General features: G+C 45.9%; 1 protein-coding gene across 1 annotated transcript in view; it reads right to left on the reverse strand.

Annotated features, from left to right (window-relative positions):
- Window positions 1-21011, reverse strand: part of CTSE (cathepsin E) — an 81167-nt gene extending 60156 nt beyond the window's left edge. Inside the window, exons 1-5 of the mRNA XM_063957253.1 lie at window positions 20867-21011; window positions 17672-17789; window positions 16988-17106; window positions 12038-12237; window positions 12-134 (exon numbers count right to left, since the gene is read on the reverse strand). Coding sequence (XP_063813323.1) covers window positions 12-134; window positions 12038-12237; window positions 16988-17106; window positions 17672-17789; window positions 20867-20998 — 692 coding nt within the window. The 5' untranslated portion in view covers window positions 20999-21011. The remainder of the gene's footprint in view (window positions 1-11; window positions 135-12037; window positions 12238-16987; window positions 17107-17671; window positions 17790-20866) is intronic.
- Between the last annotated feature and the right edge of the window lie 1264 nt (window positions 21012-22275).

The following is a 22275-nucleotide window of genomic DNA, read 5'->3' on the forward strand; positions in this document are numbered from 1 at the left end:
CATATACTTACTTATCAATTTGGATCTGCCAGTAGCCCTGGAGAGTAACTGGCACCCAGTTTAACTGACCAGAGAACCGAGTATTGTCATAGCCCCCAAGTACCAGCTCACCACCTTCTGTGGAGCTAGAATTCCTGGGAAATTGGATAAATGTATATACACATTATTAAAAGGAAAGTTTGCATATCAAGATAATTACACTTTCATTGAATTACTGGATCTAAGACTATTTAACATCAATGTGATGTAATTTGTGATGTCACACAAAAAAACTAAAAAGCAGTGAATAGATTACATCAGTGTTTCCCAACCTTAGTTCTCAAATCCAGGTTTTAATGATATGTATGCTTGATTACAGGTCGTTTAATTAGTACCTCTGTTGTTTTAATGTAACCGTCTGCTCAGGGGCATTTTAAGAGAGGAGGGGGTATACTTACCTACACCCCTGGCCTCTAACCCTCCCTTTCTGTAGCCTAATCCCTGGTGGCGCCAAAACCTAACCCCCCCTTCCCACAGCCTAATCCTAACACTCATCTCCCCCTGCAGCCTAAACCTAACCCTCCACGGAGGGTGCCTAAGCCTGCCATCCTCCTCCCCGCAATATAAACCTAACCCACCCTAACCCTTTCCCCACAGCCTAAACTTATCCGGCTTACCTCTTTGGTGTGGTGGCGGATGCTCGTTCAGGATCCTGGCTATCGGGATTCTGGGGCCTTGCTGGAGATACTATTCGGGATGCCGGTGTTGTCATTCTGAATAGTGTCGGGATTCCGGCATTGGTATTCTTCTGACTGCCAGGATCCCGAACGCCGGGATCCTCACCGGATCCCGTTGAGTGGTCATAATGATCTTTTATATATTGTCAGAAATATAGCAGCATCAACTGAATAACTAAGAATGTATCTTCTAAATTCTCACCGTCTACTAACACATATTGCATTAGAATATTTTAGACTAAATTTATTTTCTCATACATCCTAGAGGATGCTGGGGTCCACTTCATGACCATGGGATATAGACGGTTCCGCAGGAGCCTGGGCACTCTCAAGACTTTTCAATGGGTGTGAACTGGCTCCTCCCTCTATGCCCCTCCTCCAGACCTCAGTTTTAGAAATGTGCCCAGGCAGACTGGATGCACTCCAGAGGAGCTCTACTGAGTTTCTCTGAAAAGACTTATGTTAGGTTTTTTATTTTCAGGGAGAACTGCTGGCAACAGTCTCCCTGCTTCGTGGGACTGAGGGGGCAGAAGTAGTAACCAACTTCCTGAAGAGTTTCATGGCTCTGCTTCTGGCTGACAGGACACCATTAGCTCCTGAAGGGAACTGAACGCTAGCCGTGTCTAGATGCGCACTCCCACAGCACGCCGTCACCCCCCTCACAGAGCCAGAAGTCAGAAGACAGGTGAGTGTAAGAAGACAGATCTTCAATCAAGTAAAATGACGGCTGAGGTACCGCGCGGCTGGCGGGAGCGCAGCGCGCCATTGCTGCCCACACATGCACAGGCACTGCAGGGTGCAGGGTGCTGGGGGGGAGGTGCCCTGGGCAGCAAATAACCTCGTAAACTGGATAAAAGGGGGCATAAGATGCCAAGGCACAGCCCTACCCCTGCCAGTATAAATATTATGTGAAAAATCTCTGAGGAGAAACGCAACATTGCGGGGGTGGAGCTTCCTCTTCAGGCAGCCAGCACTGTTCAGCGCCATTTTCTCTCATTCACAGACTGCAGAGGAGATGCTGGTCCTCCTCCACTTCTGAACAAGTATCAGGGTGACAAAAGGGGGGGGGGGCCTGGGTGCTAAATCATATTGTTCATAATCTAATAGCGCTTAAAGGTTTCTGTGTACGGAGTACGCTACACAGGGATTTTGTCTCTGTGTACAAAGTACGTGGCACAGGTTTTTTTTTCTTTGGCGCTGGGTTGTGAACTGGCTGCTCCTAAACTGTGTCCCTCTGACAGATTTTACTGTGGGTCTGTCCCCTATAAGTCCCAGTGTGTCTGTGAGAGTGTGTTGTACACGTGTGTGACATGTCTGAGACAGGGAGTTCCTCCCCAGAGGAAGGCATTTTAGGGACACAGAGTTGTAATGTGGTGGCGCTGCCAGCACACCAAGAGCCTGCATGGGTGAAAGAAATACGTGATAGTATGCATCATATCAATAGGAGATTAGATAAGTCTGAATCTCATGCTGAGTGCTGGAGAAAATCTGTGAAAGATGTGATTTTTCAGGGCTTTGTTCTTCCATCCTCAGGCGACCCCCCTGGGTCACATAAGAGACCATTTGCGCATATTGTGAATACTGATACCGACACGGACACTGATTCTTGTGTCGACGATAGTAAAAATATACAATATATGATTGTAGCTATAAGGGAAGTGCTGGAAGTCACGAAAGCCACCCTTGTACCTCAGGAGAAGGCTTATTTCTATAAAGAAAAGAAATCCAAGGTCACCTACCCTCCTTCCCACAAGCTTAATACTCTCTTTGAAGGGATGTGGGTGAATCCCGAAAAGAAACTTTGTATTCCCAAGAGAATTCAGATAGCTTATCCTTTCCCGGTGGAGGACAAGAAAAAAATGGGAGACACTCCCTGTGTTAGACAGTGCACTGTCTAGGTTGACAAAGAAGGTAATTCTCCCTGCACCTGGCACGGCTTCACTAAAAGACTTGGCAGACCAAAAGATGGAAACTACATTGAAATCCATTTATGTTACCAATGGTACGCTGCTCAGGCCCACAATTGCTTGCTTGGGTGAGTCGCGCTATTGAAAAATGGTCAGAAAGTGTGTCATCAGAAATTGTCACGATTGATAAAGATGAGATACTCCATAAGTTAGGGAATATCAAAGACGCTGCCGCATACATGCTAGAAGTGATGAAAGATATTGGACTCTTGCGTTCACAAGCCGCTACCATGGCAGTATCGGCTCAGCGGGCGTTGTGGATTCGCCAATGGAACGTGGTAGCAGATTCCAAAAGAAATGTGGAGGCTCTCCCATATAAAGGTGAGGCCTTATTTGGCGATGCACGGGATGCGTTAGTCTCGGCGTCTACCGCAGGTAAGTCAACATTTTTGCCCTCTGCACCTGCACCGGCAAAAAAGTCATATCACCCACACATGCAGTCCTTTCGGCCCAATAAATACAAAAAAGCAAGAGGTTTCCCCCTGTCTGTCCTGAATCCCTGGGTGTTGCAAATAGTGTCCCAGGGATACAAGCTGGAGTTTCAAGACGTTTCCCCATGCCGATTTTTCAAATCGACCTTGCCAGTTTCTCTTCCGGAAAGGGAAGCAGTAACAGCGGCAATCCAAAAATTATGTCAGGATCAGGTCACAGTCCTGGTACCTTTGACACAACAAGGAGAAGGGTTTTATTCAAGCCTTTTTGTAGTTCCAAAGCCGGACGGCTCGGTGAGACCAATCCTAAACCTAAAAAATCTGAATCGCTACTTGAAACGATTCAAGTTCAAAATGGAATCACTGAGGGCAGTGATATCCAGGCTGGAGGAGGTGGACTTCATGGTGTCTGACTCTGTAGACATAAAGAATGCTTCCATTTATCCTCCTCACCAGGTTTATCTGAGATTCGCGGTTCAGGATTGCCATTACCAATTCCAAATGTTACCTTTCGGTCTCTCCATGGCGCCGAGGGTATTCACCAAGGTGATGGCGGAGATGATGGTTCTCCTGCGTCATAAAGGAGTCAATATAATTCCTTATCTAGACGATCTCCTGATAAAGGCGAGATACAGGGAGCAGTTGTTACAAAACATCACACTCTACCTGTCGATACTCCAACAACACGGTTGGATCATAAATTATCCAAAGTCACAGTTGGAACCGACGACAAGATTGTCTTTTCTCGGGAAGATTCTGGACACGGAAGTTCAGAGAGTTTTTCTTCCGGTGGAAAAGGCTCTGGAAATCCAGAAAATGGTAAACCAAATATTGAAACCATCAAGCGTGTCGATCCATCAGTGCATTCGGTTGTTGGGGAAGATGGTGGCAGCCTACAAAGCCATACAGTTTGGGAGGTTCCATGCCAGAGTATTCCAGTGGAACCTGTTGGACAAGTGGTCGGGATCCCACCTTCACATGCACCGGAAGATAATCCTGTCGTCAAAAGCCAGGATTTTGCTCCTGTGGTGGCTACACAGTTCTCACCTACTAGAGGGACGCACGTTCAGGATTCAGGACTGGCTCCTGGTAACCACGGATGCAAGTCTCCGAGGCTGGGTAATGGCACTCAGGGAGAAAGCTTCCAGGGAAAATGGTCAAGTCAGGAAGCCTGCCTTCCCATAAACGTGCTGGAATTGAGAGCCATTTACAATGGCCTTCAACAAGCGGTACATCTTCTTCAATATCATCCCGTGCAGATCCAGTCGGACAATGTAACAGCAGTCGCGTACATAAACAGGCAGGGCGGAACGAAAAACAGAGCGGCAAAGGCAGAGGTGACGAAGATCCTCCTCTGGGCAGAAAGACATGTAAAGGCTCTGTCAGCAATTTTCATTCCGGGAGTAGACAACTGGGAAGCAGACTTCCTCAGCAGACACGATCTCCGTCCAGGAGAGTGGGGCCTACACCAAAAAGTCTTCACAGAGGTGAAAAGTCTTTGGGGAGTTCCTCAAGTAGACATGATGGCATCTCATCTCAACAAGAAGCTTCAGAAATATTGTTCCAGGTCGAGAGACACTCAAGCAATAGCAGTGGATGCGTTGGTGACCCAGTGGGTGTTCTGGTCGGTGTATGTCTTCCCTCCACTTCCGCTGATCGCAAAAGTGCTCAGGATCATAAGAAGAACAAGAGTTCGAGCAATCTTCATTGCCCCAGACTGGCCAAGGAGGGCTTGGTACCCAGATCTTCAGGAGTTGCTCATAGAAGATCTTCGGCCTCTTCCTCTTCGCAAAGACCTGCTGCAGCAGGGGCTGTGCATGTATCAAGACTTACCGCGGCTACGTTTGATGGCATGGCAGTTGAGCGCCGGATCCTAGCCCAAAAGTGTATTCTGAAGGAAGTCATCCCCACCCTTATTCAGGCCAGGAAAGGAGTAACATCGAAACATTACCACCGTTTTTGGAGAAAATATGTGTCTTGGTGTGAATGCAAGAAGGCTCCTACGGAAGAGTTTGAGTTGGGACGTTTTCTCCATTTTCTGCAGGCTGGTGTGGAGGCGGGCCTACGATTGGGATCAATCAAGGTCCAGATTTCGGCCTTGTCAGTGTTCTTCCAAAAACAATTGGCCTCTCGCAGTGTACACTGCAAGATCTTATTTAGCACCCCCTTAACACATTTATTAATCCTTCTGGTCTTTTAATTACACTCTCACTAGTATATTAATTTTTGTATTTGGATTTTGTTTTCCTTTTATTAACACATACTAACACTTTATCTTCTCGTGTTGTGCTGCCCTGGGGTAGCTGGCCTTTGCCGGTTTGAGGGGTCCTGCACCCCGGGCCCAGACCTAGAGTTAGGGACCACCAGCATCAGAGGAGCCTTGTCGGGGCCTGGTGGCTTATCATACGTTTGCAAACTGTATGTAACTAAGACCTCTGGATTTCTATTATATGTATATATATATGGTCTTTCATGTCTTGGTACAGGTACAGCTCGGTGTGCTGGGGGACACCAGGGGTTTATCCCCAATGTATTTCTACCTCAGTAACACTGCAAGCACCATTCCTCAGGCCAGTATAAAGATTTGAAGTGCGGGGAGCAGCGCCATATTCAGGGGGCGGTGCTTCCCCTCAGAGCAGACCCAGCAGCGTTTAGAGCCATTTTCCTGCCTGCAGATCCAACTACAGAGACGCTGACAGGGAGTGCTGTCCCTCCACGCAACTCCAGATATCCTGTGCGGTACCAGGGGGTTGTGGAAGGGGGGGGGGAGGCTGTATAATTACTGTGTAGTCTATTAAGATACACAGTCAGCGCTAGGTAGTTGTATTATATCTACCTAGGGAAGTGCTGTGTGTGCTGGCTCAAAGCTCTGTGTTTCTCTGTGGTATACTTGGGGGAAGCTGTGTCTGACATTTTCCTGTGTGTGTGGGTGTATGTTTTCTCACATAGCCATGTCCAGGGACTCTGTGTCTTATGCTGCAGAGGATGTTTCTTCTCCAGAGGAGTCCATTCCATGTACCCAGGATGTAATGTCTTGTCTCAGATTCCTATTACTGAGGCAGAATGGCTGACTTCTATTAAGGGAATGATCTCTCAGATCTCTACTAGGGTAGCTCATACTGAGCCTGAAACTCAGGTTTTAAAGAATTCTATGGCAGTTTGGTCAGGTTCTGTTCCTATTTCTTCTAAATTCCCTAGCATATACCCAAAGATGCAAGCTGACACGGATCCCGACTCTGACATAGCAGACGGTGATGGGGAAGTGCTGAGGGGGGCAGCATCCCTTGCAAAGGGGTGCAGCTCATGATTGAGGCCATTAGAGATGTGTTAAATATTACTGACACACCACCTGAGCAGGTTGAGGAGGCTTACTTCACGGACAATAAGAAAGCCTCACTAACCTTCCCTGCATCTAAAGAATTAAACGCTCTATTTGAAAATTCCTGGGAAAACCCGGAGAAAAATTCCAGATCCCAAAAAGGGTTGCTTTTCCCTTCCCTGAGGAGGATAGAAAAAAATGGAAAAACCCACCCATAGTTGACGCGTCTGTCTCCAGACTGTCAAAAAAAGGTGGTTTTACCTGTTCCTGGATCTACCGCGTTAAAAGACCGGCTGATCGTAAGATTGATACTACGCTCAAATCCATATACACTGTTTCAGGAGTGGCATTAAGGCCCACTATTGCCTGTGCATGGATTTCTAAGGCTACAGTAAAGGCACGTTACTAGAAGACTTAGATTCTATGGATAGAGGTGACATTGAACTGTTTTTGCGTAACATAGAGGATTCTGCGGGTTTCATGGTAGAGTCCATGAAGGACCTGCGTACGCTGAATGCAAGGATATCTTCCATGGCTGTCTCAGCTCGCAGAGGACTCTGGTTACGCCAATTGTCTGCAGACGCGGAATCCAGGTGAAGTGTGCAGAACCTACCCTTCACAGGTCAGGCTTTATTTGGGAAAGCGTTGGATGCGTGGATTTCCACGGCAACCGCGGGAAAGTCACCTTTTCTTCCATCAGCTACTCTATGAAGAAACCCTTTTCTTCACCTACATCACAATCCATTCGGACCGCAAAGACAAAAAAAGTCAAAGCCTCCAACCACCTTCTTTAGAGGTGGTCATGCCAAATAAAAAAAAAACTGGTTCCCAGGACCAGAAGCCTGCTTCTTGTTCCTCAAAATCCTCAGCATGACGGTGGACCGCACAGCCTGGAGAAAGGGGTGGTGGGTGCGAGACTCAGACGTTTCAGCCACGTCTGGGTGTCGTCTGGCCTGATCCCTGGATACAGGATGTTGTGTCCCAGGGGTACAGGCTGGAGTTTCAAGAACTACCACCTCACCGGTTCTTCAAATCGGGCTTGCCAGCTTTACTGACAGACAGGGCTATCCTACAGGAAGCCATCCAAAAATTGGAAAAGTCACAAGTCATTATTCCAGTTCCACAAGGGTTACTATTCAAACCTTTTTGTGGTACCGAAACCGGATGGTTGGGTCAGACTGATTTTGAACTTGAAATCGTTAAACCCTTATCTGAGCAGTTCAAATTCAAAATGGAGTCTCTGAGAGTGTTGATCTCAGGTCTGGAGAGTTTCTGGTATCCCTCCACATTCCGATTTGGCTGCCGCATCAGGCTTATCTGAGATTTGCACTGTTAGACAGTCACTATCATTTCCAGGCGCTGCCATTCTGTCTCTCCACGGCATCGAGGGTGTTCACCAAGGTGATGGCAGAGATGATGGTTCTCCTCCGCAGACAGGGAGTGAACATAATTCCATATCTGGACGATCTGCTGATAAAGGCGTCATCAAGGGAGAAGTTGTTACAGTCCATTGCTCTCACGACTCGTCTGCTCAGGGAACATGGTTGGATCTTGAACCTTCCGATGTCACATTTGGAGACGACAAGGAGATTGTCTTTCCTGGGGATGATCCTCGACATGGAAGCGCAGAGGGTGTTTCTACCGGTGGAGAAAGCGTTGGTGATACAATCAATGGTCCGGGATGTTTTGAAGCCTACCCGGGTATCGGTTCATCAGTGCATTCGTCTTCTGAGGAAGATTGTTGCCTCCTACGAGGCTGTACAGTACAGAAGGTTTCATACTCTGTCCTTCCAACTGGATCTCCTAGACAAATGGTCGGGATCTCATCTACACATGCACCAGAGGATACGTCTGTCGCTGAAAGCAAGGATTTAACTCCTCTGGTGGCTGCAAATGAATCACCTTCTGGAGGGCCGCAGGTTCGGGATTCAGAACTGGATCCTTCTCACCACGGATGCAAGTCTCAAGGGTTGGGGCGCAGTCACGCAAGAGGAAACCTTCCAAGGAAGATGGTCAAGTCTGGAATCCATTCTTCCAATAAACATTCTGGAACTAAGAGCCATGTACAATGGCCTTCTCCAAGCGGCACATCTTCTGCAAGATCGGGCCATTAAAGTACAGTCGGACACTGTAATAATGGTGGCCTACATAAACTGACAGGGCGGAATGAAGAGCAGAGCTGCTATGTCAGAGGTGACAAGAATCATCCTCTGGGCAGAAAGGCATGCGTTGCTGCTGTCAGCAATCTTCATTCTGGGAGTGGACAACTGGGAAGCGGACTTCCTCAGCAGACACGATCTCCATCCAGAAGAGTGGGGCCTCCACCCGGAGGTGTTCATGGAGGTGACATCTTTGGGGTGTACCTCAAATAGACATGATGGCCTCCCATCTCAACAAGAAGCTTTGGAGGTACTGTTCAAGGTCAAAAGACCCGCAAGCAGTGGCGGTGGACGCCCTGGTGACTCTGTGGATGTTCCAGTCACGCAAGGGGAAACCTTCCATGGAAGATGGTCAAGTCTGTAATCCATTCTTCCAATAAACATTCTGGAACTAAGAGCCATGTACAACGGCCTCCTCCAAGTGGCACATCTTCTGCAAGACAACTGAGAAGCGGACTTCCTCAGCAGACACTATCTCCATCCAAGAGAGTGGGGCCTCCACCCGGAGGTGTTCACGGAGGTGACAAATCTTTGGGGTGTACCTCAAATAGACATGATGGCCTCCCATCTCAACAAGAAGCTTTGGAGGTACTGTTCCAGGTCAAAAGACCCGCAAGCAGTGGCGGTGGACGCCCTGGTGACTCTGTGGATGTTCCAGTCACGCAAGGGGAAACTTTCCATGGAAGATGGTCAAGTCTGTAATCCATGCTTCCAATAAACATTCTGGAACTAAGAGCCATGTACAACGGCCGCCTCTAAGTGGCACATCTTCTGCAAGACCAGGCCATTAAAGTACAGTCGGACAATGTAACGACAGTGGATTACATAAACTGACAGGGCGGAATGAAGAACAGAGCTGCTATGTCAGAGGTGACAAGAATCATCCTCTGGGCAGAAAGGCATGCGTTGGTGCTGTCAGCAATCTTCATTCTGGGAGTGGACAACTGGGAAGCGGATTTCCTCAGCAGACACTATCTCCATCCAAGAGAGTGGGGCCTCCACCCGGAGGTGTTCACGGAGGTGACAAATCTTTGGGGTGTACCTGAAATAGACATGATGGCCTCCCATCTCAACAAGAAGCTTTGGAGGTACTGTTCCAGGTCAAAAGACCCGCAAGCAGTGGCGGTGGACGCCCTGGTGACTCTGTGGATGTTCCAGTCACGCAAGGGGAAACCTTCCATGGAAGATGGTCAAGTCTGGAATCCATTCTTCCAATAAACATTCTGGAACTAAGAGCCATGTACAACGGCCTCCTCTAAGTGGCACATCTTCTGCAAGACCGGGCCATTAAAGTACAGTCGGACAATGTAACGACGGTGGCTTACATAAACTGACAGGGCGGAATGAAGAGCAGAGCTGCTATGTCAGAGGTGACAAGAATCATCCTCTGGGCAGAAAGGCATGCGTTGGTGCTGTCAGCAATCTTCATTCTGGGAGTGGACAACTGGGAAGCGGACTTCCTCAGCAGACACTATCTCCATCCAAGAGAGTGGGGCCTCCACCCGGAGGTGTTCACGGAGGTGACAAATCTTTGGGGTGTACCTTCGGAGGTACTGTTCCAGGACAAGAAACCTGCAAGCAGTGACGGTGGACGCCCTGGTGACCCCGTGGGTGTTCCAGTCAGTGTACACGTTTCCTCCACTTCCACTCATTCCAAGGATTCTAAAGCTCATAAGAAGAACAAGAGTTCAGGCAATCCTAATTGTTCCAGACTGGCCAAGAAGGGCTTGGTACGTGGATCTTCTGGATCTACTGCTGGACGATTCGAGGCCTCTTCCTCTTCAGGAGGACCTGTTGCAAAACAGGACGTTCGCTTGTCAAGACTTACCGTGGCTAAGTTTGATGGCATGGAGGTTGAACGCCAAATATTAGCTCGGAAGGGCATTCCGAACAAGGTTATTCCTACCCTGATACAGGCTAGGAAAGGCTTAACGTCTAAACATTACATTGCATTTGGAAAAAGTGTGCATCTTGGTGTGAATCCAAGAAGTTTCCAACGGTGGAGTTTCAACTTGGGCGATTTCTCCTCTTCCTGCAAGCAGGTGTTGATATGGGCCTGCTTTTGGGATCCATTAAGGTCCAGATTTTGGCCTTGTCCATTTTCTTCCAGAAACAACTGGCTTCCCTTCCTGAGGTTCAGACTTTCTTGAAAGGGGTTCTGCACATCCGGCCTCTTAATGTGGTGTTACAGTTCCTCCAATCAGATTGGTTCGAGCCTCTACAGGAGGTTGAGGTCAAGTTTCTCACGTGGAAGGCTGTCACATTGTTGGCCTTAGCTTCTGCTAGGCGTGTGCCTGAATTGGGGTCTTTGTCCTGCAAGAGCCCCTACTTAATTTTCCATGAAGATAGAGCTGAGCTCAGGACGCGTCAGCAGTTTCTTCCAAAGGTTGTGTCGGCTTTTCATATCAACCAACCTATTGTGGTGCCAGTGGCTACTGACTCCTCATTTCCCTCAAAGTCCCTGGATGTTGTGAGGGCTTTGAAGATTTATGTGAAGAGAACTTCTCGTCACAGAAAATCGGACTCTCTGTTTGTCCTGTATGATACCAAGAAATTTGGGTGCCCTGCTTCTAAGCAGACAATTTCTCGCTGGATCAGGTTCACTATCCAGCATGCATATTCTACGGCAGGATTGCCATGTCAAAAATTGGTTAAGTCCCACTCTACTCGAAAGGTGGGTTCTTCCTGGGTAGCTGACCGGGGTGTCTCAGCTTTACAGCTTTGCCAAGCAGCTACTTGGTCAGGGTAGAACACGTTTACTAAGTTCTACAAGTTTGATACTTTGACCTCTGAGGACCTAAAGTTTGGTCAGTCAATTCTCCAGGAGCCTCCACGCTCTCCCTCCCATTCTGGGAGCTTTGGTACATCCCCATGGTACTAATGTGGACCCTAGCATCCTCTAGGATGTAAAAAAAAATAGAATTTTAATTACCTACCGGTAAATCCTTTTCTCGTAGTCCGTAGAGGATGCTGGGCGCCCGCCCAGCACTTCATGATCCTGCAGTGGTTACTTAGTTCAGTACTGCTTAGTTCTTGGTTAAGTACTGTTTTTTCTTACTTTGTTAAGTAATATTGTTCAGCCGTTGCTGAGTTTTCAAGCTGGTTAGCTTGGTTTGCCTTGTGTGAGCTGGTGTGAATCTCGCCACTATCTGTGTAAAATCCTTCTCTCTAAGTTGTCCGTCTCCTCGGGCACAGTTTCTAGACTGAGTCTGGTAGGAGGGGCATAGAGGGAGGAGCCAGCCCACTTCTCAAACTCTTAAAGTGCCCATGGCTCCTGGTGGACCGGTCTATACCCCATGGTACTAATGTATCCTCTACAGACTACAAGAAAAGGATTAAACGATAGGTAATTAAAATCCTATTTATACTAATATTTATACTAATAAATCCTATTTATACTTATACTTTATACTAAGCCAAAAAGCATAACATATTTCATTGTTACCTGCTCATATAGACACCGAACATTGGCAGTTCCACTAAATTCTGAGCGATCATGTTGTCAAACACAGGAGTGCAATTGTCCACAGCTAGTGAAGGGTATGCCAAGCCCAAAATCCCATCAAAATTAGAATCTTGGAAGGTGCTACCTGGCTCCGACACACTTTCTGCGAACATTTGTTGCTGTACAGTTATACCCTGGACCTGTGAGACAGGAAATACAGATAAGATGCACTAGACAAATGAAACATACCTTACCATAACAAATATACCCTTGTCACATGCTTCCTATTCTTATAGCAGCACGTCACAGTCACAGTAGAACCCCTGTTAGTGGGAACCCAACAGAAATGAACACAAAAGAACCAGAGGGTGCTAAGACATTACATGTAATTGTCCATAAATTATTTCATATATGCTTAGACTGGAAAATATCTGTAATTAAAAGTTGAATTGGACTTGATTTTATTCTGAAGTTGAATTTCTCTTCATCCAAACCTGAGCTACCAATAATACCCAAATCAGTTGAGTGTAACAATCTGAATTATACTGTACCCTCTAACCAGAAGCACACCCCATATATGTCACAAAACGCCTCTTATTAATTGACTATCTTAGCCAATTTGTTCATAATATGCAGGATATTTAAAAACAAACAAAAAACTTCTCACATCATAGTGTTACAACGAACCATCGTCAAACAGGAACAAATGTTATGGATTCCCACCAAACACCATGATGAGCGTGAGCTCTATGGTGGGGGCCCCAATGATGAAGTATGGAAAAGGACACCAGCAACCCTAAGCATTTTGTCCCTTGAATGGAACTTCTTCAGAGGTAGGATCACAATCTTTGATGGAATAAACAGCTTTTTAGATAATATTCCTATAAAAACATTATCGTGGATATTATGAATTAATTGATTCAGATATTAAATTAATAAGAGTCTTTTTGTGCCATATCTGAAGCATTATACTGGTGAGAGGGTATATTTCAGACTGTCCCACTCACCTGATTTGGAAATTATTGGTGGCTCAAGTTTGGCTGAAGAGAGCTTCAACTGCGGAATAAAATCAAGTCCAAGGGAACTTTTATTCATATACGGACGTTTTCCAGTCTAAGCTTATATGAACTCATTTATGGACAATTGCTTTTAATGTCTTTGTGCCCTCTGGTTCTTTTTTGTCTATCTATCTATCTATCTATCTATCTATCTATCTATCTATCTATCTATCTATCTATATCTATGTCTATATATATATATATATATATATGTATATATATATATATATATTTGTAAAGATATACGCGCTGATCCACCCAGTCCGAGTCTTATCATAGATAATTGAATGCTCCTGAAGAATTCTCACTGGACACAACAGCAATCCTCTGCAGCCTCCTCAAGATGTAAGCCGTACCACGGGCTCAATGGGATTACACGCAGAAAGAACAAATGAGGGGCGCGGAGTATAAGTAAAGTGCTTTAACAATTGCTTTAATTGTAGTACATAGATACATACATATCAGTTCAGTAAACACGGCTCAGTCAGTCACCCTCGGTGCCTCCGGATTACATCCGATACGGAAACCTTCTGCCAGCAATTCACCGATCACCGCTCTCCGGTATAAGCTCCACACAGTCAGGGCAGCATACAGGACGTCAGCACGTCTACTCTGTCGTTGCCACGCCAACGCGTTTCAACCATCAAGGTCTTCGTCAGGGGGTGTCGAAGACCTTGATGGTTGAAACGCGTTGGCGTGGCAACGACAGAGTAGACGTGCTGACGTCCTGTATGCTGCCCTGACTGTGTGGAGCTTATACCGGAGAGCGGTGAATTGCCGGCAGAAGGTTTCCGTATCGGATGTTATCCGGAGGCACCGAGGGTGACCGACTGAGCCGTGTTTACTGAACTGATATGTATGTATCTATGTACTACAATTAAAGCAATTGTTAAAGCACTTTACTTATACTCCGCGCCCCTCATTTGTTCTTTCTGTATATATATATATATATATATATATATATATATATATACAGATGTAGCCGCGCTCATCATGGTTACATCTGCTGCGTATAGGCACTCTAGCTGTACTGAGCTGCGTACCTTAGACGTGGACACGTTCCCACCTAATAAGGCGTGGGTTTACTGAGATGTAACCACGATGAGCGTGGGTACATATATATATAGCTATAGCACAGTGGTGGGTGATACGAGGATGGGGGGGTGCATGAAATAGGGGGTGGGCAAAGGGGTATGCTGCCAAAGAAGAGGTTGTGGGTGGGGGAATTACTTCATGATCACGTGATAATAGCCATGCTTCCCGCTATATAATGGTGAGATTACCAGAATTGTGCAACCGGGGACGTGGCTACGGTGCAATTCAGTGCAAAGCTCATCAGCCACCCAGTCCGCCCACGTTACTCGATAAGTGAGCAGCTGGAATACGGGTGGCTCAAGGAGACATGCCCACTTTCCAGGGGAGGTGGGAGCACCACCTGATTTTTGGGATCATAGTTTTGGGAGAGTAGGCAAATATATATATACACATCCTAGTGATGTGCAGTGAGGGAAATAGCTGGGGAGGAACTGGCTAGTATTAGAGCCAGATCTATACAGACATATGTGAACACAAGGGTTCATGCGGGCATCATACAACAGACCATTTGTATCGCTGCTGGCTCCCATAGAAATCAAACGGAGGTGGACGCATGCAGCTCCCATTGAACGGAATGGCATAGCGGGTTGTAGGCGTAGCATAAAGTCCACAATACAAGGAACAGTGGGCCTAATTCAGACCTGATTGCACTGCTGCGAGCACATAGTCGCCGCCTACAGGGGAGTGTAATTTTGCTTTGCAAGTGTGTGCGAATGCATGTGCAGCCGAGCTGTGAAAAAAAACTTTGTGCAGTTTCTGAATTGTCCAGGACTTACTCAGCCGCTGCGATCACTTCAGACTGTTCGGGGCCGGAATTGACGTCAGGAGCCCTCTCTGAGTGCAAACGCATGGACATGCCTGCGTTTTTCCAAACACTCCCTGAAAGTGGTCAGTTGCCACCAACAAACGTCTTTTTCCTGTCAATCACCTTGCGATCGACTGTGCGAATGGATTCTTCATAAAATCTATTGCACAGCAACGATCCGCTTTGTACCTGTGCAATGCGGTGCATACGCATGTGCAGTTCTGACCTGCAAAAAATGCTAGCGAGCGATCAGGTCTGAATGACCCCCAGTGTGCTGGGATTCATACGCAACACTGAAAGAGGACATATCTGTACTGCTGTAAACTTGGTGAATTTTGATCAGAGATGCGTGGACAGTAGGGTTACCACCTCATCACTTTAATTCTGGACACAGATTAATTACACAGGTTCTGTGGCTGGCTGACTTCAAAACTCAATTTCACCTGGTTTTAATCAGACAAAGAACCTGTATAATTAAATTGTGTCCAGAATTAAAGTGATGAGGTGGTAACCCTAGTGGACACATATATACGCATATGTGTGCGTGTGTTTATAATATATATATATATATATACACACACACATACACACACACACACACACACACACACACACACACACACACACACACACACACACTGAAGCTGTAACAATTGTTTTTATTTCTAAGACTTACTTTAGGTGTGTATGTTGCTACTGTATAGGAAAAAGTATTGCAGCTGAATAAAGAAAAGATCCAAAAACATATACAGTACAAGACATTGAATTTGCACATGTAGTAAACACAAAATGCCACACAGCCAAGCTCACTGTACATATTTACAGATCAGATGGTTGCATTCATTTCATAGACTGCACTAGTTAAAAAACTGAATTCAAAGTAGACCTTAATATAAATGGAATGTACTGGTATAAGGGCCCGATTCAGACCTGATCGCTGCTGTGCATTCAATCAGCTATTAACGGGTGATCAGCTATTAACTGCGCATGCGTATGCACCACAATATGCAAGCGCATCTGCAAACAACAACAGGCATCGCCGGTCAGCGACACCATGTCGCGAAAATCCTAATCGCACAGCCTGTCGCATGCTGATTGACAGGATGAGGCCATTTGTGGGTGGTAACTGACCATTTTCTGGGTCAGGGTAAATGCAGGCGCGCCCAAACGTTTTCGGGGAGGGTGTGTGACGTCAGCTACGGCCTTGATCATCCCGTTCTGATCGCACTGTAGGAGTATGGGCCAGATGTACTAAGCTTTTAAAAGTGATACATAGCACGGTGATAAAATACTGACCAACCAGCTCCTGTCATTTTTCAAACACTGCCTGTAACATGGCAGGAAGGAGCTGATTGGCTGGTACTTATCACTGTGCAATTTATCACTTTTCAAGGCTTAGTACATCTCCCCCTATGTGCTGGGCTGCGCACAGACTGCACACACATGGCAAATCATTCACTGGTGAGTGAGGTGTGAACGGATTTGCAGCTGTCCGTTGAGTGAGGTTTTTTTTAGCAGCTCGTTGTACGGGATGCGGTCAAGATCCCGCCGGACGGAATCCCGGCGGTCGAAATACCGACACCGGAAACCCGACCGGCAGAATCCCGACATATTCTCCCTCCGTGGGTGTCCACGACACCCATAGAGGGAGAATAAATTAGTGTGCCGAGAGCAGCGAGGCACCGTGCCCGCAAGGGGCTGCGTTTCGCTCGCCACCCCTGTGGGATTGTGCTGGTCGGGATTCCAGTGTCAGTATTCCGACTGCCGGGATCCCGTCCAGCGGGATTTTGTACTGATCCTCGTTGTACGCATGCGATCGCACACTCGCACGGCTAATATACACTCCCCTTGGGTGGCGACTAACGATCAGATCTGAATCACCCCCTAAGATCATATGTCTGTGAGTTTGTCCAAGCAGTAGTAGGAGATGCAGAACTAGTTAAGTTTATGTTATCCTTCATTTTGTGCAATATTTCAGTGTCTAGCACTTACAGTAACTTGATCAATTCCTAATATTCCTGTTAAGTTGCCAGTTCCGTACTGGATGTAGAAAGATTGTCCATCAGTAAGGTAGGTCGTAGAGTGACTTGGGTAGAACCTAGCATGACTCACTGCAAAGACATAACACAACATTATTAATAATTATTATTTGTTTTTGCATATTACATTGCTATACACATAATGTTTCCTGCCAAGCCAAGTTCCTAGTTATATTTTTGATAACTGCTTTTGGTGTGTGGGGAACAGGTTGATAAATTGAACTTATCTACAGTCACACCTGTGGCCCAGATTAATCAAGCCTTGAAGAGAGATAAATTGGACGATGATAAAGTACCAACCAACCAGCTCCTAACTGTCATGATACAGGCTGTTTGAAAAATGACAGCTAGGAGCTGATTGGCTGGTACTTTAGCACCATGCAATTTATCACTCTACAAGGCTTAATAACCGGGAGTGTGCAGCAATTCATTTATCTACTTATTCTATGAAGGTAATATTGTGCAGTAAACTCAGCTTATTATGAATCAGATGTCTAATTTTATAATTGCCTTTAATTTACCAATGTCCGATATTTCACTATCATTATAGATACTGTCCTCGGGGAATATAAGGTTGCACAATGAGTCCATTGTGTAACTACAGTATGTCACTAAATATGTAATAGTGCTCTCTTACTGCATGCTGAACTTGTGCAATATACAGATGGGACCCACAAGTTTGAGGAGCCGGTGTCAAAGATCACAGTGAAGGTCTGAGGTGGAGAACCAATCTGGATTTGCCCAAAATACTCCACCTGGGTTGAAAAATGAAAATCAAACTGTAATAGCTGTAGTTAGGCAAGAAGTCACACATTAATAATCACTGTAATGAACACTCATTGCCAAACATATATGACATATATAACAGGCTTCTAAAACATTCAATTATTTTATAAGCATACTTTATTTTTCAGCATTTTTTTAATGGACATTTTATTCAAAGGGATGAGAAACAGTACACAAGGGACCTATGCAGGATTTACCAAACCATCAACATATGCAGTAGGTGTAACTTAAACATAATGTATATAGGCCATAGAGTTCATGTTGATGCATGTTAACTAAGTAATGTCTTAGAGCAGAACATTTCACAGAATAGTAATAGTAACCCTAAACCTCCATAGATAAAACCTGTAGATGTGTCTGCTCATTGAATTTTAACATTTTAAAACAAGGAGAAACGTCATAAAGCTTAAAGAAAGGGAAAAAGTAAACGTTGTGAGGTATCCACCCACTGAGAGGAAAGAGTAGCGAGGAGGAAAGTCTGCCCTCTGGACCCGACATAGGTATCTACTGAATGCCAGATATTCATTACGTGTGAGGGTGCTACAGTCCAGTGACATACTATGGGGTAAGGCAGGTGAGGCAGAGCCTTTCCTGTCATACTAACGTTTGCACCAGAGTTTTGACTTAATAAAGTATATTAAAAATACAAATTCCTTCCTCTATGACTGTTTGTTATTAACCAGTTTTGTTTTATCATTGTGTCCAATTGTAAAGCACAACGGAATTTGCTGTGCTATATAAGAAACTGTTAATAAATAAATAAATAAATAAATAAATATTATATTAGTAATATATTCTTTTTATTATTCTAATAATTTTTATAGTCAAAACTCTGGAGTAAAAAGTCTATGGCAGGTGAGGGAGTGCCTCCCTGCATACCTACATCTCTGATCAAAACACTCTAAATTTCCAGCAGTATATACTGCTGCACCTGGGTATAATGCACACATGAACCCAGGGTCGTTTCTTGGGGCGGGCGAGCTGTGCAAATGCATGGGGTGCCCGCCGCGTCACTGACTGTGGCTCCCTGCTTCTCCCTCCTCACTCTTCCCGAGTATCCCGCTCGGGGGGGCAGAGTTTCAGGGAATGACGCAGTTGCGTCGTGACGTCACGACGCAACCGTGTCGTTCCACGAAACTCCGCCCCCTGAGCGCAGTACTGAAGAGGAGGGGGAGCCAAGTTACGAAGATGAAGAGGGAGAGGCGGCCGGCGCGATGGCGGGAGAGGTGGGCCGAAGAGCGGGAATCGCCTCTGTAAGTATAGTGACTCTCTCTGTCTCTCTCAATCTCTCTTGATGGGGACTCTGACTGCCATTATGTGTAAAATGGGGACACTTGCCTGCCATAATGTGTAAAATGGGGACACTTGCCTGCCAAAATGTGTAAAATGGGGACACTTGCCTGCCAAAATGTGTAAAATGGGTACACTTGCCTGCCATAAATTGTAAAATGGGAACACCTGCCGTACTGTGTAAAATGGGGACACTTGCCTGCCGTATTGTGTAAAATGGGGACTCTTGCCTGCCGTAATGTGTAAAATGGGGACACTTGCCTGCCGTAATGTGTAAAATGGGGACACTTGCCTGCCATAAGGTGTAACAGGGGACACTTGCCTGCCAAAATGTGTAATATGGGGACACTTGCCTGCCATAATGTGTAAAATGGGAACACCTGCCATAATGTGTAAAATGGGGACTCTTGCCTGCCGTAATGTGTAAAATGGGGACACTTGCCTGCCATAAGGTGTAACAGCGGACACTTGCCTGCCAAAATGTGTAATATGGGGACACTTGCCTGCCATAATGTGTAAAATGTGGACACTTGCCTGCCGTAATGTGTAAAATGGGGACACTTGCCTGCCATAAGGTGTAACAGGGGACACTTGCCTGCCAAAATGTGTAATATGGGGACACTTGCCTGCCATAATGTGTAAAATGGGGACACTTGCCTGCCATAATGTGTAAAATCGGAACACCTGCCATAATGTGTAAAATTGGGACTCTTGCCTGCCGTAATGTGTAAAACGGGGACTCTTGCCTGCCGTAATGTGTAAAATTGGGACTCTTGCCTGCCGTAATGTGTAAAATGGGGACTCTTGCCTGCCGTAATGTGGGGATTTAATGTATCAAGAGCATTGCGGTGTGTGGCATAATATGGTGCAGGGGGCATTACTGTGTCGGGCTTAATATGGTGAAATTTTTTTCCCTATAGTGGCCGTGATCTGTTGGTGCAGGGTCAAAAACTGGGGTGTAAGGTAGTCTTTTCAGATAAGGCCACGCCAATTTTAATGAAGCGTGCCCATTTAAATGAGGCCACGCCCCCTCACCCTTGCTGGGAACGCAATGTTTTTTTTTTAAATCTGGGGGGGGTTTGTGCATTTTTTCTAATGTCATTTGGGGGGGCCACATTTTTTAAATCTTGCACTGGGAGCCAAATTGGCTAGAGATGGCCCTGCATGAACCCTTGGGTTCATATATTGTGTGTAAATCTGGCTCTGGTACTAGCCAGTGCCTCCTCAACCATTTACCTCACCGCACGTCCCTGCGGTACACTGGTGCAGTCATGGTGTAGAGGATTATGAAATTGTCAGAAAAGCCACAGTGATATTCAAATGAGTAGTCATCATTTTCTATGTTCTAGAGCAACTCTTAGAGGAGTCATGTATAATGCTAGCCATATATTGTATTTCATACTGCACAAGTACCTGCACAAGTACCCACAAGTAGTTAAAGGTCTGTCTGACAACCTATGCATTATCATGGAGTGAATTTGTCGTAGTTGCAGGTATTAATAAAAGTTCTTACTGTATATGGAAATAGAGAGGTTTCCCTGCACACTTATGAATGTGGGTAAAACCTGACCGTATGTAATATCATAGCACAATGTGAATTTGAGGCACTGTGTGACATAATGTGCACTGACACTCAGCACTGCAATGTAGCATATTGTTAACTGGGACATAGAGAGGTGTCTCTTTAGAAGTATTACGGTGTTGCTATGAAGGCCACAAAGCTCTTGCTATGCCCCTGCAGCTGCATAATACTCACATCCAAGTAATTTACAAGTGGTTCACAGGCCGTCTCCGGAGAGGTACACGAGCCGCTGTACACCAGAAATTCATCCCCCTGTTTTGTCCATAAATTAGAGAGCTTCCCTTTCTCTTTTAGAATTTTACGCATTGACTTTTGTCTCTTTAAGGGAATTCTATTGTGGAGAAAAAAAACCCACTGGCATTATAACCACAGATAAGGAATAAGTTAGAAACATTCATGTCCTTTTTAGGTTTATGTGGGTATTCTTTTTTTTCTTCCAAACGTGCTGAATATAATGAGAAGCAGTAAGAAGCTTTTTGTGAAAAAAATATTCAAATACAAGTTTCTAAAATTACTGGACATCTGAAAAATGTAATTTTATGACAACAATACAGAGCCACCATCAAAAGAGAGGGGGGCCAGCCCCTGGCTCACAACAAGTGTAGATGAATGACTGTGGTGTGGAATCTGGGCCGGGCAGCCACTGGCACTTGCTGGCAACTGCATGGTACAACGAATAAAGTGTTTTTGTATTTTTTTATTACTGAGACAAGGTGCACGTGACATCATGACATTACGCGCATCTCACTGCTGTAAGACAGAGAAGCCGACCACAGCGCGTAGACCACAGCCGCAGCCAGAAGACACAGAAGAAATTAAGTATCTGGGGCTGACTGGAGAGACAGTAGGGTGCTGGCTCATGAGACAGAAGAGGGGAGGCTGGTAAGACAAAATGATGCTGGCTGGAGAAACAGAAGGGGGGATGTCTGAAGAAACAGAAGAGGCTGGCTGAAAAGACAGAAGGAGGCTGTCTGGAAAGACAGAAGGAGGCTGACTGGAAGAAAATGAAGAGGGATGGCTGGACAGACAGAAGAAAAGCTGTCTAGTGTGGCAGAAGGGGCTAGCTGATGAGAATTAAGTGCCTGGCTGGTGAGACAGTAGAGGGCTGGCTGGACAGACAAAAGGGGGGATGGCTGGAGAGACAGAAGGGGGATGGCTTGACAGACAGAAGGGGGACTGGCCGGAGAGACAGAATGATGACTAACTGGAGAGACAGAAAGAGGTGGCTGGCTGGATTGACAGAAGGGGGCTGACTGGAGAGACTGAAGGGGGACTTGCATGGAGAGACAGAAGGAAGGCTAGATAGAGAACCAGAATGGGGCTGATTCGTGAAACAGAAGGGGGACTGGCTGGTGAGACAGAAGGGGGGTTAGCTGAAGCTGGAGAGAAAGAAAGGGGTTGGAGTGACAGAAGAGGCTGATTAGTGGCATATTTATTAACTGCTTCATCCAGCTGTGCTACTGTGCATGCACCAATGATGGTAACTATTGATGGTGAGCACACCGATGGTCATCCCTACTACAATTTATTTTCTTTTCGTAGGGTCTATCTGAATATTTGTTTCCTGGGAATCATTCTAAATA

Source organism: Pseudophryne corroboree, chromosome 2 (genome assembly GCF_028390025.1).
Source record: "Pseudophryne corroboree isolate aPseCor3 chromosome 2, aPseCor3.hap2, whole genome shotgun sequence".
NCBI classification, from domain to species: domain Eukaryota; kingdom Metazoa; phylum Chordata; class Amphibia; order Anura; family Myobatrachidae; genus Pseudophryne; species Pseudophryne corroboree.